The sequence below is a fragment of the Penaeus monodon genome, chromosome 18 (genome assembly GCF_015228065.2).
Source record: "Penaeus monodon isolate SGIC_2016 chromosome 18, NSTDA_Pmon_1, whole genome shotgun sequence".
Classification (NCBI taxonomy): domain Eukaryota; kingdom Metazoa; phylum Arthropoda; class Malacostraca; order Decapoda; family Penaeidae; genus Penaeus; species Penaeus monodon.
Window position 1 is genome coordinate 49,284,750 of NC_051403.1, and position 20,000 is coordinate 49,304,749.

The window sequence follows — 20,000 nt, forward strand, 5'->3', positions numbered from 1 at the left end:
ACTCTCTCGCGTGAGAAGCAAATCGTACACAAAGGAGCTCGTACGCCAGGCTCCGCTCTCGGCGCGGCCACGTGACACTAAAATCGTCTCCCGAAGGGGCGCCGACGAAGGGAGGCCTCGGGCGAAGGCATGGTGTCACCTGGCAGAGGTGGAATATTTTGTTTCATGCGGTGTCACTGACGGAGATGGCGCCTCATATGGTGTGGTGTATATAATGCCTATTTTTTCATTTGCTTTTTCCAGGTGGAAATTTTGTAACGTATCTGTGTGAGTGACGTTTTGCTATTTATGTTTCTTCCTCTGACAACGTTTGGAATTTTGAAATAGAAGTTATGCGAAGTGGTGATGTGCGAAAGTTATGAAGAAGATTTTTAGCAAAGTTGTAACTCACAGTACGGATGACACAGGTGAGTTAGAGTTGGTACAGTTGTTTATTCATTTGATTAAAAAATTAAGCACATACAAAATTCCTTTTTACACAATCAAGAGCTTTTCAGTAATTTCTCAGCATTTCATTATTCGGTAAATGCAATTCCTGCATTTCATCTAATGACTCTGAAGAGCTACGTTTCAGTATTATTTATACAATAACTGTATTCCAAATTCACGGGCTTTGATGAGAGAAATTGCAGGTCCTTATTTGGCGTTTCCTGTGTCGAGCAGCTCGGCCCTCTGCCCTGGCACTCTGGAAGGCTACGTAAGGGCTTCTTCTGCGGGTTAGTCATTATGGGAAGTGAAAGCCGGGAAATCTAGAGGGCGAGTGTCCCGAGGTTTATGGTTTCTAGGGCAAGGGAAGTCGGATCGGAAAGGCCGCTTGTGTTGGCCTCCTTCCCTTCGTGTGGTGCGGCGCTGGATCCTCCTGACTCTGTGCTCGGTCCTGTTAGCCCTTCGTGGTCTGTTTATCTAATCGTGGACCGCACCGGACCGGTACGGATAAGGTCTGTGTCTTTTCAAGATTTCTTCTCCTAGTAGATAAATTCCCTTCACGCTGTCATGATCCCACGCTAGCGACGCCTCAAAAAGCTGGGTCCTCATGATACAAACCACCTGGATTGCATCTTGCTGTTGACAAGTACGCGCGCTGTAATTATCCGGAGCGGGGGTGGGGGGGATTCATTCCTTAAGAGTAAAAGGCTGAAATAGTCATCAGCGGGTCGCGGACGCCTCGCCGCCACGCCCTCAGCCGTCATCCTGTGCCGCACTCACGCACACGCACGCATGCATGGACATGCACATGCACACATGCTAACGCATTCGCGGATATAGGCCTGTTCTCAAAAGTCCATATATAGACCCTACTCTTTCATGCTCTCCTCTCTTCTCCGCTCTCATCCTCTCCTTTCTTCTCGTCTCCTCTTCTCTTCCTCCTGTTTCATCATCTCGTCTCTCGTCACCTCTCCTCCCTTCTCTTCATTTCTCTTCCTCCTTTTCTTTCTGTCTCCTCATATCTTCTCTCCTCTCCTTTTCACCTATCCTATCCTATCCTCTTCTGTCCTTTCTCCTTATCCTCTCCTCTCCTCTCCTCTCCTCTCCTCTCCTCTACGCTACTCTCTTTTCTCCTCACTTCTCGATTCTCTTTTCTCTTTTCTCTCCTCTCCTGTCTCATGCTTCCTCTTTCCTCTCTTCATTCTCCATTTTTTTCTCTCTCCTCTCTTTTCTTTTCTCTCTCCTATCTCCCATCTCTTTTCTCTCTCCTCTCCCTCTCAATCTCTTTAATCCCATACTTTCTCTCTCCTCTCTTCTCTCTTAATTTCTCCTGTCTCTCTCCTTTTCTCCTTTATCTCTCCTCTCGTCTCTCTCCTTTTCTCTTTTCATTCTCCTCTCTCCACCATCCACCCTCCACCCTCTTCCTACCTCTTTCCTCTTCCTCTTTTTCTTTCTCCTCCTTCCTCTTCTTCCCTCTTCATCTACCCCTCTTCCCTCTCTCTCTCTCTCTCTCTCCTCTCTCTCTCTCTCCTATCTTCTCTCTCTCCCTCTCTCTCTCCTCCCCTCCCTCCCTCCCTCCCTCCCTCCCTCCCTCCCTCTCTTCCCTCTTCTTCGTGCGACAGATGCTGTATCCTTAATATCAAAGGCCTCTGAATCTCGTCCTGCGCGAGGCAGCGGCGGAGGATCCCCGTTGGCGGCACCTTCCTGGAGAGGGTCTCGTGGACGCCGCTGGGGATGCTTTCCCTTCTGTTTGTGGAGAAGGGGCTTCTTTCCGGCCGAGGGTTGAGTCCGGCGCCGAAGGACGCGTAGGGAGGGAGCGCTGGCCTGCCGTCTGACGAAGGAGCGGCGCCTCCGCCGTTGGGAAGCCCGCTGAGTCATCGCTCGCGCTGGGCCACGCTCATCCAGCCTCGGCGCCTCGGCCTCGCGTACAGGGGGAGGGGGGAAGCTTACGATGCACGCACTCGTACGCACGCACACATAAGCACGCCACGTAAGCACTCACGCAATCACACGTAAGCATGCACGCACGCACGCACACGTAGGCACGCACGCACGCACACGTAGGCACACACACACACGCACACGTAAGCACACACACACACACGCACACACACACACGCACACACACACACGCACGCACGCACGCACGCACACACACGTAAGCGCGCACGCACACACGCACATTCACACGCACGCACATGCACTTCGTGCGTGTTTGCTTGGGAATACTACGTCATAGTCTGTAAATTACATGAAGAATGTTGAAGGAACCTGGGGCAATCCCCCCACTGCGACGCAATTTTGGGCCGTTTTGGCGTCCAAAAAAGTCGGCCGAAGCGATAAAACGGAATGTGTTTGTACCAAAGCTGAATTATATTGCTCGAAACCTCGTGCGGAATCACACGGCACCGCATTCCTCAACATGACACGTTCTGCCCAAATCCTGGGCCACTTCTGACGGAGCTCACAGTAATTGTCTTGTGTCTTCAGCGTCTCGGACGAAGTTACTCATCAGGTAGATATTGGACTGTTCCTGAAATATCAAATTGCTTATTCTGTTACATACATTAGACGTGAGAGAAAGATCTAGATAGTCTATATTCATCTCGTCACTCTTCTCCCTTCTCTCACCTCTTTCCTCTCCTCTTTTCCCCTTTTTTTCCTCTTCCCTCCCCCTTTTTTTCTTTTTTTCCTCCCCCTTTTTCTCTCCTCCTCCCTCCCCCCTCCTCTTCTCTTTTCCCCTCTCTTTTCTCTCTCTCTCCCCTCTCCTCTCTCTCTCTCTCCCCTTTTTCTTCTCTCTCCTCTCTCTCCCGGTTTTTCTTTTTTTCTCTTTCCCTCCTCTCTTTTTCCCCGTTCTCTCTCTTCTTTCTCGTTTCTCCTCTTTTTTCTCTTTCTCTCTCTCTCCCTTTTCCCTTTCTTTCTTCTCCCCTTCTCTCTCTCCCCCTCTCTCTTTCCCCTCTCCCCTCTCCCCCTTCTCTTTTTCCTCTCTTTTCTCTCCCCTCTCTCTTCTCTCACTTCTCTCTCCCCTCTATCTTCGTCTCTCTTCTCCTCTCTCCTCTCCCCTTTTCTCTCCCCTCTCTCTCTCTTCTCTCTCCCCCTCTCTCCCCTCCTCTCCCCTCCCCTCTCTCGTCCTTTCTCCTCTTTTCTCTCTCTCTCTCTCTCTCTCTCGTCTCTTTCCCCTCTGTTCCTCCTCTCCTCGCCCTCTTTCTCATCTGTCCCCTCCCCGTCTCCTCCCCACCCCCACCCCACACACACACACAAAACCACACAAACCCCCACACACACAAAAACAAAACACACACACACACCCCACACACCCCACACACAGAGATATGAATTATATTTTTAGTATATGTGATATATTTATAATATAGTAGTAGTTTAGATAGATGGTAATGGGATTTTTGTGATATATATTTATATACATTTTCACATAGACATACCCATGTTCTCTATCAGTCTGTCTATCTGTCTTCTGTTTTCTATGTTCTATCTTGTATCTTGTCCTTTTTTCTTCCCCCCCCAATCCCCTTTTTCCTTTTCCTCCCATTCCGATTCAGTGTCCGTCCCCCTTTTCTTAGCGCGCTTTTTTCAAACCCGAAAAATCCGGGGTGATTCACCTCGCTAAACATTTTTTCTATGGGGGGGTTTGGGGCCGGTTCACCGCTTGGAAATTTTTTCATCGCCCCCCTCCCTCTGCCCTCCCCTCATCGTCCCCTCCCCTCCCCTCCTCTTCCCCATCCTCGCCCCTCCCCCTCTCCCTCTCATTGCCTCCCACATCCCCCTTCCCCCCTCCCCCTCCCCTCTCGCCGGTTCCCTGAGGTATGTCCGCCTCTCTTGACCTTGCCTTTGCCTCGGCGCCTTGGCCTTTTGGGGGTTTCCGCGAGCCCTTCTGGTGCCGAACACCTTTCCTTTCTCTCTCCGCTCTCGCACTCGCTCTCTCCGCTCTCGCTCTCGCTCTCTCCGCCTCGCTCCCCCGCCTCGGGTCTCTTTCCCCTCTCGCTCTTTGTCTCTTTCCCCTCTCGCTTCGCCTCTTTCCCCTCCCGCCCCTCGCTTCTCCCCTCTGCTCCGCTCTCTCCCCCTCGCTCTCGTTTTCTTTCCCCCTCGCTCTCGCTCCGCTTTTCGCTCCGGTTTTCCCTTTTCGTTCCCCGTTCTCGTTTTTGTTCTCGTTCTCGCTTCCCTTTTCCCTCTCGCTCTCGCTCTCCTCTCTCTCTTTCTCTCTTTATCCTTCTCTCTCTCTCCTCCTCTCTCTTTGTCTCTCTTCTCTTTTCTTTCTCTCTCTCCGCTCTTCCCCTCTCCCCCTTCCGCTCTCGCCTCTCCCCTGTCTCTCTCTCCCTTCTCCTCTCTCTCTCTCTCTCTCTCTCTTCTCTCTCTCTCTCTCTTTTTCTCTTCTTTTCCCCTCTCCTCTCTCTTCTCTCTCTTCTCTCTCTCTCCCGCTCTCTCCCCTCTCCCCCCTCCTCTCGCTCTCGCCTCTTTCCCCTCTCGCTCTCGCTTTCTCCGTCTCGCTCTCGCTCTCGGGTCTCGTTCTCGTTCCGTTTTCGTTCTTTTTCCGTTCTCTTTCCCCCCCTCCTCCTCCCTTCCCCTTTTCTCTCTCCTCCTCCCCTCTCCTCTCTCCCTCTCTCCTCTCTCTTTTCTTTCCCCTCCGCTCTCGCTCCTCCGCTCTTCTCTCCCGCTGGTTTTCTCCCCTCTCTCTTTTCTCCTCTCCTCCTCCTCTCTTCTTCTCTCTCTCCCCCCCTCTCTTCCTTCTTCCTCTCTCCCCTTTCCCCCTCTCTCTCTTCTTTTCTCCCCCGTCTCTATCTCTCTCTTCGCCTCTATTTCTTCGGGGTTTTCCCCTCTTCTCCTCTCTCTCTTCCCCTCTTCTTCTCTCTTTTTCTCTCTCCCCTTCCCCTTTTCTTTCTTTTTCTCTTTTCTCTTTTTCTCTCTCTCTCTCTCTCTCTCCTCTCTCTCTCTCTCCTCCTCTCTTTTCTTTTCTTTTTCTCTCCCCTTTTCTCTTTCTCTTCTCTCTCTCCTCTTCCCCCTCTCTCCCCTCTCCCCTCCCCTCTTTTTTCTCTCTCTCTCTTTTCTTTTTCTCTTCTTTTTCTCTTTTTCTCTCTTCTCTCCTCCTTTTCTTTTCTCTCCCCCTCTCCCCCTCTCTCCCCCTCCCCCCTTCCCCTCTCTCTCCCCCCCCCCCCCCCCCCCCCCTCTTCTCTTTGTCTCGCTCTCTCCCCTCGCTCTCTCTTCTCTCTCTCTCTCTCCTCTCCCCTCTCTTCTCTCGCTCTCCCCTCTCTCTCTTTTCTCTCTCTCCCCCTCTTTTTTCTCCCCTCTCTCTCTCTCTCTCTCTCTCCTCTCTCTTTTTTCTTTCTCTCTCTCTTCTCCTCTTTTCTTTCTCTCTCTCCTTCTCCTCTTTTCTTTGTCTTTCTCTTTCTATTTTCTCTCGCTCTCCTTTTTTTTTTCTCCCCTTTTTCTTCGCTCTCTCTCTCCTCCTTTTCTCCTTTTCTTTTCCTCTTTTCCCCTTTTCTCTCTCTCTCTTTTTTCTATTTTTCTCTCTTCTTTTCTTTCTCTCTATTTTCTCTCTCTCTTATTTCTCTCCCCCTCTCCTCCTCTCTCCCTCTCCCCCTCTTTTCTCTCTCTCCCCTCCTTCCCCCTCTCTCTCTCTCTCTTTTCCCCCCTCTCTCCTCTTCTCCTCTTTTCTTTTCTGCCCCTCGCTCGTCTCTTTTCCCCGCTTCCTCTCCTCGCTCTCTCTCTCTCCCCTCTTTTCTCCCTCTCTCTCTTTATCTTTTCTCTTCTCTCTCCCCTCTTCTTCCCCTCCCTCTCTTCTTCTCTTCCTTTTTCTCCTCTCTCTTCCCCCTCTCTCTCTCCCCTTCTCCCCCTCTCTCTCTCTTCTCCCCTTTCCCCTTTTCTCTCTCCTCTTTTTCTCTTCTTCTTTTTTCTCTCTCTCTCTCTTTTTTCTCTCCCCCCTCTCTCTTCCTCTTTTTCCTCTTTTCTCTCTTTCTCCCCCTCTCCCCCCCCCCTCCTCTTTTATTTTCCTCTCTCTCCCCCCTCTTTTCCCCTCTCCTTCTCTCTTCTTTTTCTCTCTCTCTCTCTCCTTATATATAATTTATATTTTAATTATAATATATAATATTTTTATATATTTAAAATTTTCTCTCTATTTTCTCTCTCCTCTCTCTATTTCTCTCTCTTTCTCTCGCCTTTCTCTTCTCTCCTCTTTTTCTCTCTTCGCTCTTTCTCTCTTCTCCCCTCTTTCTCTCTCCCATTCTCTTCTCTCTTTCTCTTTCCTCTCTCTTTCTCTCTCTTCGCTCTCTCTCTCTCTCCCCTCTCCTCTCTCTCTCTTTCTTCTTTCTCTTTTTCTCCTTCTTTCTCCCCCCCCTCTTTTTCTCCCTCCCTCCTTATTTGTTTCTCCTCTTCTCTCCTGATTTCTCTCTTTTCTTTCTGTTTCCTCTCTTCTGTGTGTCCTCTCTCCTTCCCCGTTTTATCCGCGCTTCCCTCTCCTCGGGGCTCCTCTCTTTACGCTCCGTTTTCCCTGTCCATTTTCTTGCGCTTCCTGCTTCTCCTTTTTGTGTTTTCGACGCCCTTCGATTCTCTTCCCGTCTCTTGGTTGTGTCCCCGTTCTCTCTTTTTCTCTTTAACGCACATTCTCCTCTCCTTACCTTTTGCCTGTCTTCGTGGTTCTCCTTCCCTCTAGCTGGCTGCCCCTGTCCTTTGTCTCTGCATTTCCCTTCTTCCGTCTTCCATATTCCATATCTTCGGGCCTCGCCCGCTTTCCCGGGCTCCCCTTTCACAAATTTTGAAGCGAAGACATCGGACTGGGGGAGTGGGTCAGTATTCATGGCAAATCTTGGGAAGCAAACCAAAGGTCCCTTGGGTTTAAAGTGTTTGCATGGGGATGGGAAAAAGGTTTGGGGTATTTTAAGGACATTATGTTTTTAAAGGAGGGAATTTTTTCTCCATTTGAAATTAAACATGGAGGCCCTTGGTTTGTGCAATGGGGAACTTTTTGGAAAGTTTTTCAAACTCCCGGGATCATCTCGCCCCCTTTTCTCATTCCCAAAAATCCCATATCCCCCCCCCCTCCCCTCTCTCTCCCCTTTTCCCCTCTCCCCTCTCTCTCTCTCTCCCTTTTTCCCCCTCCCCTCCTCTTTTCCCTTCCCCTCTCTCTCTCTCTCTCCCTTATGCTCTCCCTCCCCCTTCTATGCTCTCCTCTCTCCTTCTTTCTCTCTCTCTCCTTCTAACCTTTTCTCTCCCCCTTCTTATCTCTTCTCTCTCTTTTCCCCCTCCTTTTCTCTCCCCTCTCTCCTCCTCCTCTTTTTTCTTTTCCTCTCTCTCTCTCTCTCTCTCCCTTCTATCATTTTTTTCTTATTTTTCTCTCTCCTCCTTTTTAAACATTCTCTCTCTTTTTCTTCCTTCATCATTTTTTCTCTCTCTTCCTCTCTCTCCTCCCCTCTCCCTTTCCCCTCCCCATTTTCTCTCTTCTCTCCCCCTCTTTTCCCTCTCCCCTCCCCCCTCCCCCCTCTCCCCTCCCTCTCTATCTCCATCCCCCCCCCCCCGCCCCCCCCCAAACTCTTCCCCCCCCCTCCCCTCCCTCTCCTCTCCATCCCTCCCTTTCCCCCCCTCCCCCCTCCCTCCCCCCTCCCTCTCCCACTTTCCCCCACTCACCCCTCTCCCTCCCCTCTCCTTCCCCCCCCCCCCCCTCTTTCTTTTCTTCCCTCTTACAACCCGGTACAAGGGGAAAAACCCCTTTTTAGCTTTTGTATGTCATAGGCCCCAAAATTTTTCCCAAACATAAATCGTGGCCTATATGACTTCGACAAGATCTAGATAGGGTTATATAATCTGCCCATAGGGTCTAGCAGTGGAGAGATTTCGTAGCATCAAAACATTTTCTCTGCCGTGAGGTTGCCCTTGAAGACGTTACTCGGGGTCGCGACTAATTGCTAGGCGAGGATCTGTGCCTAAGCTTTTGTTTTTTTTTGTGCAGCAAATTGAGGTCCGGAAACTGGTTACTAATGAGGCGAAATATAAAATTCCTTGCACAGAATCTTTAACCTCTAAATCTCCAGAACAAGTTTGGGTTGCAGATTGCGGAAATTCGTGCAAGGAAGAGGTTGTTGACACGAAAAGTTCAGGACGCCGGCTTTCCTCTCGGTAGGGGTAGGGTTTCCAAGGGTTAGACGCTCACGCCCCTCCATCAGTCTCCCATCAGCCTCCGAGCGCGTTCTTCATCCAGAGTCCCGCCCACTGCCACCCTCCCTCGAACCCGTCCGCGCCTCTCACGCCCTTTCTGGACGTCGCGTGACCCTCCCCGCAACCTGTTCCTCGCACTCGCGCCGTCCAGCGTCACCCTCCCCTTCAACTCGCCTTGTGCGGCCCTCGCTCTGCCGGCGACGCAACAGGTGACACGGAGAGCTGGCTGAGGTGCGTCGCTCCTCGCGAGGAACCGCGGCAACAGGCGAGGACGTGGCTGCAAGGTCCTTCAGTGCCAGCCTCGGACGCCCGAGAACGAGTACTGAGCGAGTGACGAGTGACAAGTCAGCACCAGATAGCGTTACGGCGTGGTGCTGAACGGGAGGGACGACTGACGGCGCTTCCAGAGTCTGATCTCAGCACCTGGGGCAAGTGGGCGTGGGGGAGATGAGGCATCCCCCGCAGGGTGGAGAGGGCCGCGCCCCTCGCCTCGCACGAGCCCGACACACAGCCGTCAATACATATTCATCGCCGGTTATTTTTCCTGCTGAGGACGGAGTATGCGGAGGCGGGGTCGAGGCAAGGAGGGATTCCGACGAGGTCGCGGGGCGTCGCGGGGGCGGCGCCGGAGGGGCTGCTGGGCCCGAATCTCGGGGGGGGGGGCGTCCGCTTGAGAGTGCTTTGGCTTGCGAAGAGATTCGTTGCCTTGGGTCTTGCTCCGTAGCCCCTGTTGCTCTGTGGGAGAGGGGGAGGAAAGGGCGAGGAGACACAGAAGCGCTGAGCCTCGCGCAACGCCACCCCGAGAGGGACCGACGGAGAGGGAGGAGGCATATGTATGTGGACATGTATATGTATACGTATACCTATTTGTCAATGTTTATTTAGATTTAGGTATATATGTATGTGTATGTATATATGTATCCATTTGTCTATATTGATAAATAGATAGATAGATGTGTGTGTGTGTGTGTGTGTGTGTGTGTTTGTGTATGTTCGTATGTGCGTGCGTGCATTCTTTTGTGTGTATGCGTGTTTGTGTGTGTGTGTGCGTGCGCGCATGTGTGTGTGTATGTAAACACACGCAAACGCACATGCACACAGGCCACCGGGCGGACGGACGTGTTTCCCCGGCGAGCGTCACGTTTCACGAGGCGAGCCTCTTCCTCAAGGAGGCCATCGGCTGCCTGGCGGGGAATGGGGTCAGCGGGAACGCATGGGGATGCACAGTGCATGCTGTGGTCGGCTGTGCTGTGCTGTGCCGCGGAGGGGCGTAAAGGCCAGGGCTTGGCACCTTGACTAATTCTGCGTGTGACTTCATACATTATTCATGGCGGGCTCTTACGCCGCGTGAAAGAAACCGTTAATCTGGTGCTCTCCTCACGCCCGCCTAGCTCTCTGGCTCTGCGTCTGCGATTCTTTGGCTCTTCTGGGCTTCTGTGGTGCTTTGGGGCTTGTTACTTTTGTTGGCTCTGTAGCTCTTTGTTTGTAGGGCTCTGCGGCACATTATTTATGGGGCTCCTTACCTCTACTTCCTTCTACAGTGACTTCGATTCTGCGGCTTTGTGTACACGCATACGTCGGCGTCTCCCTCCCCTTCGCCCTCCCCCTTTCCTCCCTCCCCCCCTCGCCCTCCCCCTCTCCTTCCACCTTGCTCCCCCACTCCCTTCCCCCCTTCGCCCTCCCCCTCTCCTCCCTCCCACTCCCCCATTCCCCTCCCCCTCGCCCTCCCCCTCTCCTCCCTCCTTGCTCCCCCACTCCCTCCCCTCCCCCTCTCCTCCCTCATTGCTCCCCCACTCCCTCCCCATTCCCTGCTAAGCATCCTCTTCTCTCCCTCCGCTAATCATCCCTCTCAGTCTCCCACGTCCATCCATCATTCCGTCCTTCTGTCCTTCCTTCATTCCTCCTCCTCTCCCAGCGCGCATGAGTGATGCGCGGGCCCATGCGGCATGAGCGGCCGTAGGCCTGCCGGCGAGCTTGCGGCGCGTAACGTGAGGCGCGGTGTCGCCGATGGGCCACGTGAGGCGGCAACCCGACGCCGACACCCGACACGCCCCCCCCCCTTTCTTTTCTCGCTTGTCTTTTATCTTCTCGCTTGCTCGCTTGCAGTCGCTTCCCTTGCTTTCGTTGGGAGCTTCTCCTCTCCTCCTCTCACTCTCTCTCCCTCCCTCTCTCTCCTCCTCCCTCCTCTCTCTCTCTCTCTCTCTCTCTCGCTCTCTTTCCTTCTCCTTATTCTTCCTCTCCTCCTCCTCCCTCTCCTCCTCCTCCTCCTCCTCCTCCTCCTCCTCCTCCTCCTCCTCCTCCTCCTCCTCCTCCTCCTCCTCCTTTCTCTTTCTTGTTGGTTCGACTGACCATGATGTAACTTATTTTTAAATTTCCTAAGCATGGCAGAAATCACCAAATTCATGTTAACGAATTTGTTTGAAAATTTCATAATTTTACTAAAGGGTTCTTGGTCGTGTTGGTGGGAACATTTCATCTCGCGTCCTTAGCCATTCTTGAACGCCGTCTGGCGTCGTTCCTCAATTATGCCATGTTTTTGTCATTCCCCATTTATTTCTGTCTCGCAGATTGATGATTGACATTAGGAAAAGTTCCGTTTGGCTTCGGCTGATGTTCGCAGAACTCCTGTTCTGACGCTGGTAGTTCTTGGTAAAAAGAGCTTGAGTCATCATTAGTAGTAATAATAGCAGACAAAATCATCATTGTCATCATCATTGTCATCATAATCATAAACATCATTGTTAACATCATCTTTAACATCATTATTAACATCATTAACATCACCACCATCATCATTATCAATCATCATCATCATCACCATCATCATCACCAACATCATCATCATCATCGTCGTCGTCGTCGTCGTGATCATCATCGTCATCATTGTCATCATCATCATCATCATCATCATCATCATCACCATCATCACATCATTATCGTCATCATCATCATCAATCGTCATCGTATCGTCATCATCATTATCACATCATTATCGTCATCATCATCATCATCATCATCATCGTCCGACCCCAATAATATTACTGTTATGTATTAATTACTTCAGAATCATTTATTTGATCGGCGCAGGTAGGCTTTATCGGCGGCTCAGAGATCTATTAGGGGATTTCTTGTCGACATTTCTTGGGTCAGGATTGTTCAGTAACGATCTCTGTCCTTTAGATTACCCCTGAGAAATTTAATTTTGAGAGTGGCAGATGAAATTAGAACCAAGCGGAGGAGGAAAAGCTTACAAGCCGCATCTCCAAGTCAGAAACATGTTTCAGCTGCTTCTTAAGACTAGAATTGATTCTTTGATTCCCCATGCGTAAAGGAAAATGAATCCATGAAGAGATGTTGGCTGACAAGTAAAGTAAGGAAATCGGTGACTGGACAAAGAAGCAAACGGTAAATCCCCGTGACACTTGGGCCGAAGGTTCCAAGCGAGGTGAGTCTTCCTCGGCCCCGCTGACCGCAGCATCCGGTCGGGATTGGCGCAACTCGGCCGCGGGTACCTTGGCTCAGCGCTCGCGCCGTGGGAACGCCAGGGGCACAGCAGGGGGAGGGAGGGGGGGGGGGCGAAACGGTGCCGTGGTTTAAGCTGCTTTGGTGTTCGATGGAAAATGCTCACGAAGGTCTGCATTTCCAGAGATCGCTTCTGGACTAACTGACGCGAGAGAGACCTGCGATGAGGCGGCGGGGAAGTCGCATTATTTTGCGTTTTTGCTCGAGGTGGAACAAAGGGCTGCCGTCCGTGAAGGCCAGACCATGAAGAATAATGATTGACTCCCCCCCCTCTCTCTCTCTCTCTCTCTCTCTCTCTCTCTCTCTCTCTCTCTCTCTCTCTCTCTCTCTCTCTCTCTCTCTCTCTCTCTCTCTCTCTCGAGCGATGTGTATGTGCGTGCGTGCGAGTTGGTTATTAGGCATATTCATTAATTCGTCTCCAGCGAGAGCGGCGCTGGGTGCGTGGCCAGCAGTCGTCGCGAGGGCAAACAGGCGTCAGCGCGGACTCAGCGGCTTCTCAACGCCGAGGGTCACCTCGGAGGAATCTCCAGATTTGGGGCTTGCTCAGCGAGTGATGCAGCAGGTGATTGGCTGTCACGGGAATGACTGCCGCCCAGCTAAGAGAGAATGAATGAGTGAGTGAGTGAGTGCGGTAAAGCGTCTTTTTCACGTTGACTTTGGCAAGCTTATTGAGCTGAAGGATGAGGCGTGACTGCGAGAAGGAAAAGAAGTCGGTTCGTAGTTTGCAGTCAGCTGATATTTGAGAAAATGGTGAGAATGCAGGGTGACTAAAGTGCATTTCATATTCCCATTACATTTATTGTAAAAAAAAATATCGGTACGATTCAATTTGGTATTTTCCTGTAAAAGGCCCCATTAAATATCATGTGGCTAGATTCCTTTCAATAAACCCCGCCTTTGATATCGCTCTGGTGCAAAGGATAGCATATTCAAAGCATAGCACATTCATTGTACCTCTCAGTCCATGGGGAGTCCGAATGCCCTTTAATGAAACCACGTACTATTATCTGGAGTTGCGGGGATAATATCAGAGATAGTCGTTTTATTAGCACTGTACGTGGTGCGAATAGTAGTGGTGGCAGTAGCTGCAGCAGGATTAGCAGTATTTGTCCGCTGGCAGTGGAGGCGACAGTGTTAATACTAGTGTTGTAGCGGTAAGTGTTTGCACGATATTGCAGCAGCTGAACCAGGGCACTATTAGCTCATCGTAGCAATAGTAGTAGTAGTACTAGTGAAGTTAGTGGTAGCATCGTATATACAAAACTACTAGCATAATTTGTTCATTATACATTTCCGAATGAGTTTTCTCCGTTTTTAGTCTTCCTCACTTCGGCTGTTCTTTCATACCTTTACTCTTCCTTGTATTCCCCTTTTGTCATTTGTCGTGAGCTTTCGCGGAGGAAAGCGCACGTCGCTGTGATTGGGTCTTAACCCTTTCAGCCGAGTGAGTAGGCCTCAGGAAGTCCCGTCCCCTTCACCCGCCTGTGTGTCCCCTCCTCCCCAATACCCCCGAGTCCCCTCCCCCTGTATTGATCTTCATTACCCTCGCCTCCTCCCCCCTGTAGGCAACCGCCCTTGGGCACTCTGAGCCCCTGATCAGCGCTCAGTCCCACCCGTGGGAGTCTGCTGAGATGGGCTACCCTTTTTTCTCCTGCCAGTTGGTGACAGCTGGTTAAGTGTCGGCTGTCACCTGGTTAGCCGGCGGTGCACCTGTCCGCTGGTCCGTGCCCGCGTCACGTATGCTCGCCCGAACTGTGGTCGGATTTTGACTGACTCCTTTGTACTCGTATCTATTCGTGTGTGCGTGCGTGCGTGTATGCTAGCTTACGCGCGTACACCTGGCCCACTACTCCGAAGTGATCCATAGTCACTATCTATGGGTGATTAAAAGAGTGGTTCGCAAGAAATCGATCGATGTTTTTTGGGAATAGATTTGGAAGAGAAGTGGAATGAAAGATGTTATAAAAAGTCAAGCGAACGGATCACGGAGGTGAAGAAAATGAAGAAGTGGAATCAAGGCAGGGAAAGAAAAGGGACAGGCAGTAATAAGGAGAAATTGCACACACACACACACACACACACACACACACACACACACACACACACGCACACACACACATACTCACGCACACACACATATACTCACGCACACACACACATATACACACGCACACACACACATATACACACGCACACACATATACACACGCACACACACATACACACACGCACACACATACACACACGCACACACATACACACACGCACACACATACACACACATACACACACGCACACGCACACACACACACACACACACACACACACACACACACACACACACGCACACACACACACAAACACACGCACACACACACACACCACACACACACCAACACACACCCCCCACACCCACACAACACACACACCACGACACACGCCCCACCACACCCCCACACACACACATTCATATGTGTGTGTGTTTATACATGTATATGAGTATATATATATACATGTGTGTATATGTATATACATTTTTTTAACGGTAGGCTCATGTTTGAGCGGCCGTGGTCACAGCATGATACTTAATTGTAGTTTTCATGTTGTGATGATCTTGGAGTGAGTACGTGGAAGGGTCCCCAGTTCCTCTCCACGGAGAATGCCGGTGTTACCTTTTAGGTAATCATTCTCTCTATTTTATCCGGGCTTGGGACCAGTACTGACTTTGGGGCTGGCTTACCCATCCAGTGGCTGGGTAGCAATCGAGGTGAAGTTCCTTCCCCAAAGGGGAACAAACGCGCCGGCCAGTGACTCGATCCCTCGAACTCAGATTGCCGTCGTGACAGTCTTGAGTCCGATGCTCTAACCACTCGGCCACCATGGCCTATATCAATAACGGTATGCTCATGTTTGAGCAGCCGTGGCCCTCTCCACCATCCTTCGCAACTCAACTCGATCTTGGCTTTTCTTTCCACTTGTACCATCGTCAGCCCGCAAATATCTTTGATGTTGTCGCTCAGTCTGGTCTTCGGTTTGCCTCTTCTGTTTCCTATCACCTTCCCTGTCAGCAAGTTTTTCTCAATACTTTTACTTCTCATCACATGACCAATAAACTTTAGTTTCCTTTTGTTCAAGATGTCCAACAGCCGGTCTTTACAATTTATTTTTCTCAGCACTTCATTCGTTTTTTTTTCTTTTCCAGTTAATACGGTAGCACCGTCGTAACACCATAGTTCAAAACTATTGACCTTTTTCTTGTCTATCTTCTTCAGCACCCAATACTCAGAACCATATGGCACAATTGGGAAAACTAATGAGTTCAATAACCTCAGCTTTGCTATATATATACATGTATATAAGTATTTGTCCTGGGTAAGACAATAAACTGCACCCTGGGGTTCCCTTGAACAAGGATAGCACCCTATTAGCTCCCTATGCCAGGGTTGCGGTGAAACTGTGGGCCCAGCAGGGCAGTGGATATCTGGTGAAAACACCTGATTACTGGTTTCACCAAATAATATGTCTGGCGTATTACAGTGTAAACTGTTTAAAGGGGCCCAGAGATAGTTCCTCCTAGTTAGTTGGAGACTGCGAGTTGAGAAGGAGCCTTGGGGATTCCACTCAACTTTTCTTTTCTCCTGACAAACCTCTACACCAATGATTAAATACAGAAATGATAATTCATACCACATCGCCTGTCGCGTGGGTTATCAAGGGGCGCGTTTTTCAGTGGGCAACCAGGCTGACAATGTTAAATATTGGGCATCGGTTTGAAGGAAAGAAAAAATAAAGAAAACATGGTCAAATTAAGAAAACATTCAAATACTAGGAAAAGTGAGACCAATTGGAAAAGTAATGGAAGTTTCAAAACTAAAGAAAAAAAGACATTTTCTTTTTTCGGAAAAGAAGAAGGAAATTATAGTCAGGAGTTGCATGATTCTCAAAAAAAAAACTGCAGATGCACTAATTGGGTACAGCCCAATAAATGATTGCATTTTAAAAGCAAGCAAGCAAAACCTCATAACATTAGTATTATACAATGCTACGCACCAACCAACATTGCAAGTGATGAAGAAATGTAAAATTTTTATAAACCTCCAAGAAATTTTGAGGACAAAATCCTAACAGAGATTAAAAAGTAATCATGGAGACCTCAATGCCAAAGTAAGGCAAAAATGATCTAAAAAATGACACCTGTGGAAAATTCGGCCTTGGAGATATAATTAAAGAGGTAAAGATTTTATTGAATTCTGTAGTACAAATAATCTAGTTATAGCCAATACATTGTTCCAACACCACCCAAGACACTTGTACATGGGGTTTTTCACCAGACAAAGAACACCAACCAAATTGACTACATTGTGCTAAACCCAAAAAAGGGAAAAGTTGCATAAAAAAATGCCAGATAAGACCTGTGCCGACTGCAACAGTGACCACCAACTACTAAGTATGACTTTCAAAAAGACTCAAAAAAAATGGAGCGTCCAACACCACCTCTAAAGCTGACTAAAAAATCTTGATAACAATTACAGAATTACAGTGTCAAAAAAATTTTGAATTACTCAATCAATTGAAGATGAAAAAAACACCAAAGAGTTTGGAAGAAGGAAAAGAACTTGCTGAGCGCTACTTAAGAAACTATCGCCAAAAAGAAAAAGACAAATTCCCCCTGGATATCTGAAAAAACACAAAGTGAAATTGAAACAAGAAGATGCCTAAAATCAAAGGGTATCAATAATCCAGTTTAAAAAGTAATTTACAAAAAACAAATACAAAAAATTTAAAGATTGTTGCGACAAGATAAGGAAAAATATTTAAATGAACATTGGGCCAGAGAATTGAAAAATGGGTTTTATCAATAAGACAACTAAAGAACTCTACCAAGGAGTACGAAACATCACACGAAAATTTAAACCTACAGTGGACACTATCAAAATTGAAGATGGGCTTGTTTTATGTGATGGAAAAGAAGTCAAAGATAGATGGAATCAATATTGTTCCAACCCTATACAAAAAGTATAAAGATCTAACAACAACATTAATTAGACTCAATGACAGCGAAGATGACCACCACCCCCTGCTAGACGAAGTTATAAAAGCCATAAAGGAATTAAAGAATAACAAGAGCCCGGGAATAGATGAAATAACAGCGGAGCTAATCAGGAATGCTGGCGAAAGTGTTGAATACTTCTACAAACTTTGTACAAGAATATGGAATGAAAGAAGATGGCCAGAAGACTGGCTAAAATCAGTCTTTGCTCCCATACCTAAAAAAGGTAACGCACTCCAATGCAGGACAATTGCATTAATAAGTCACAGCAGCAAAATTTTGTTAAAAATTATTGCTGAAAGAATGAGGTTGAAGTTAAGAGAAGAAATTGCAGACGAACAAGCAGGTTTTCGCCCTGGAAAAGGTGCCAGAAACCAGATTCTACATCTGAAATTGATCATAGAGAAAAACAGAGAACATCAGAGAGACCTATACCTGTGTTTCATCAATTACTTGAACGATATGAAGTTTCCAAAACACATCATCCAACTAATGAAAGCCATGTATGACCAACAACAAGCAGCTGTAAGAACCACTTATGGGTTAACAGAATGGTTCAAAGTCAAACAGGAAGTGCGACAGGGGGTTTCATTCTGTCTCCGCACCTCTTTTTAAAATATATTCTGAAACAATTATGAGAGGTGCTCTGGAGAATTTTGAAGGGAAATGTAGATGTTGGAGGATACAAAAAATCAAATCTAAGGTATGCCGATGATATAGTTTTAATTGCCAGCATATCACTGAACTACAAACTACTAGATAAAGTTAGAGAAGCAAGCGAAAGGCTGGCTGTTTCTTTAAAGCCCGAAAACTAAGATAATGAAGATTCAAAGATAACCGGCAATGAACAATGATGAACATGTTACAATCAATGGAAAGGTTGTGGAAAATGTGAAAGAGTTCACTTATCTTGGAGCTGTTTTAAGTAATACATATGATGATTCACTGGAAATAAAAAGAAGAATTACCATTGCCAAAAATGCCACAGTTGCTCTCAATAACATCTGGAAAGACCGAAGCATTACCTTACGGACAAAGCTGAGGTTATTGAACTCATTAGTTTTCCCAATTGCATCATATGGTTCAGAGTGTTGGGTGCTGAAGAAGATAGATAAGAAAAAGATCAATAGTTTTGAACTGTGGTGTTACAGACAAGTACTACGTATTAACTGGACAGAGAAGAAAACGAATGATGAATTGCTGAGAAAAATAAATTGTAAAGACCGGCTGTTGGACATCTTGAACAGGAGGAAATTAAAGTTTATTGGTCATGTGATGAGAAGTAAAAGTATTGAGAAAGACTTGCTGACAGGTATGGTGATAGGAAACAGAGGAAGAGGCAAACCGAAGACAAAACTGAGCGACAACATCAAAGATATTTGCGGGTTGTCGATGGTACAAGTGGAAAGAAAAGCGCAAGATCGAGTTGAGTGGCGAAGGATGGTGGAGAGGGCCACGGCTGCTCAAACATGAGCATACCGTTATTGATGATGATATAAGTATATGTGTATATGTATATACATTATATAAGTATATATATGTGAGTGTATGTATTTATGTATATACATACATGTGAGGATGAAAAGAGTGATTGAAAAAAACGAGATGAAAGTGAAAGATCCGATAAATCAGAAACAGAAAGTCAGAAAGGGCGAAAGGGAGAATAGGAATGGCACAGAGAGAAAGAGAAAGAGACCGAACGGGAAGAGGGGGAATGAGGAAACCCAGAAGCCCGGAAGGACTGAGAGAGGCGAAGGGAAGCCCGCGGGGTCAAACCCAGGGTGGCGGAGCGCGTAAGCTCGGCAGAGGTCAGGTCGGGTTACCGCGGATAAGAACGGGTGGTTGGGGGGGGGGTGGAAAGAAGGTATAGGTAAAGCAGAGTAGAGAGGGTGAATGGGGGGGAGGTGTATGTTATGAAAAGACAAAAGGTTCGAACGAGAAAAAGGAGATGGAGATGAGGGAATATAGGTGGGGTGGAGGAAAAGGAGGAAGAGTGAAAAGGGGCAGAAGATAAAGAAAAAGAGAGGGGGAAGAAAAAGAAGAGAGGGAAGAAGTTGACATGAAGAGTAGACAGACTGACTTAGAGACGGATAGACTAACAGGCTAAGAGCAGAAAGGTCACGAGGCCCAACATGTCGGTGGTGGACAAATTCCTCTGTGGATTTGGTGGGGGGTATCCGCGGTCGGCAAGGCAAGTATGGATTAACCTGATATATTTGGGTAACAATCAAATGATTAGCTGGCAGTGACATCCGCGTAGCCACTGTAGATAGAGATAAGAAAGGCAAAGTCACAAGACAATAGCAGAATTCAGGTTCTCTTTCGTGAAATTGTCGCGCGTTCGTCGAGTCAGGTGAGGCTGCTACTCCCAGGGCTCTGATATGGAGCTTCGTTTTTCCTGCACCGTTTCTCGTATAAATTGGGATTATTCTGTACCTCTTATTCCCATGAACTTGCAATAGACGGAAATATAAATGAAATATGCAGAATATGTATAATCTTTAAGTACATGAAATTTAGATGCTTTCTTGTAGAACTAGTACCTTTTCGTAAGAAGGCAGAAGCAGATCTACAGAGGAAATCCACCTGGACATTCACCATTTTTCTTTTCGAATTTCAGTGAATGTTTTGAGGCAACACGAGTAGGCTTTCCTACACTATATAACTTTTCTCGCGTTGAGGATGATTATTTTCGGAATGACATATTTAGCTATCCTGTATATATAGGCCTACTCTAAAGGTTGCTTGGTGTTTTTAATGAATGTTTGCATCTAGAGAAGAGAGTGAAGATAGGCCGTTTTAGAGCCGACATTTCGAAAGGCCAAACTCCGGTATGTCT

General features: G+C 48.1%; 1 protein-coding gene across 1 annotated transcript in view; it reads left to right on the top strand.

The window, feature by feature from the left end:
- The window catches only part of LOC119584584 (caskin-1-like), a 140,163-nt gene that overhangs the window by 543 nt on the left and 119,620 nt on the right, over positions 1-20,000 (top strand). Inside the window, exon 2 of the mRNA XM_037933278.1 lies at positions 244-407. Within this exon, the coding sequence (XP_037789206.1) occupies positions 359-407 (49 nt within the window). The 5' untranslated portion in view covers positions 244-358. The remainder of the gene's footprint in view (positions 1-243; positions 408-20,000) is intronic.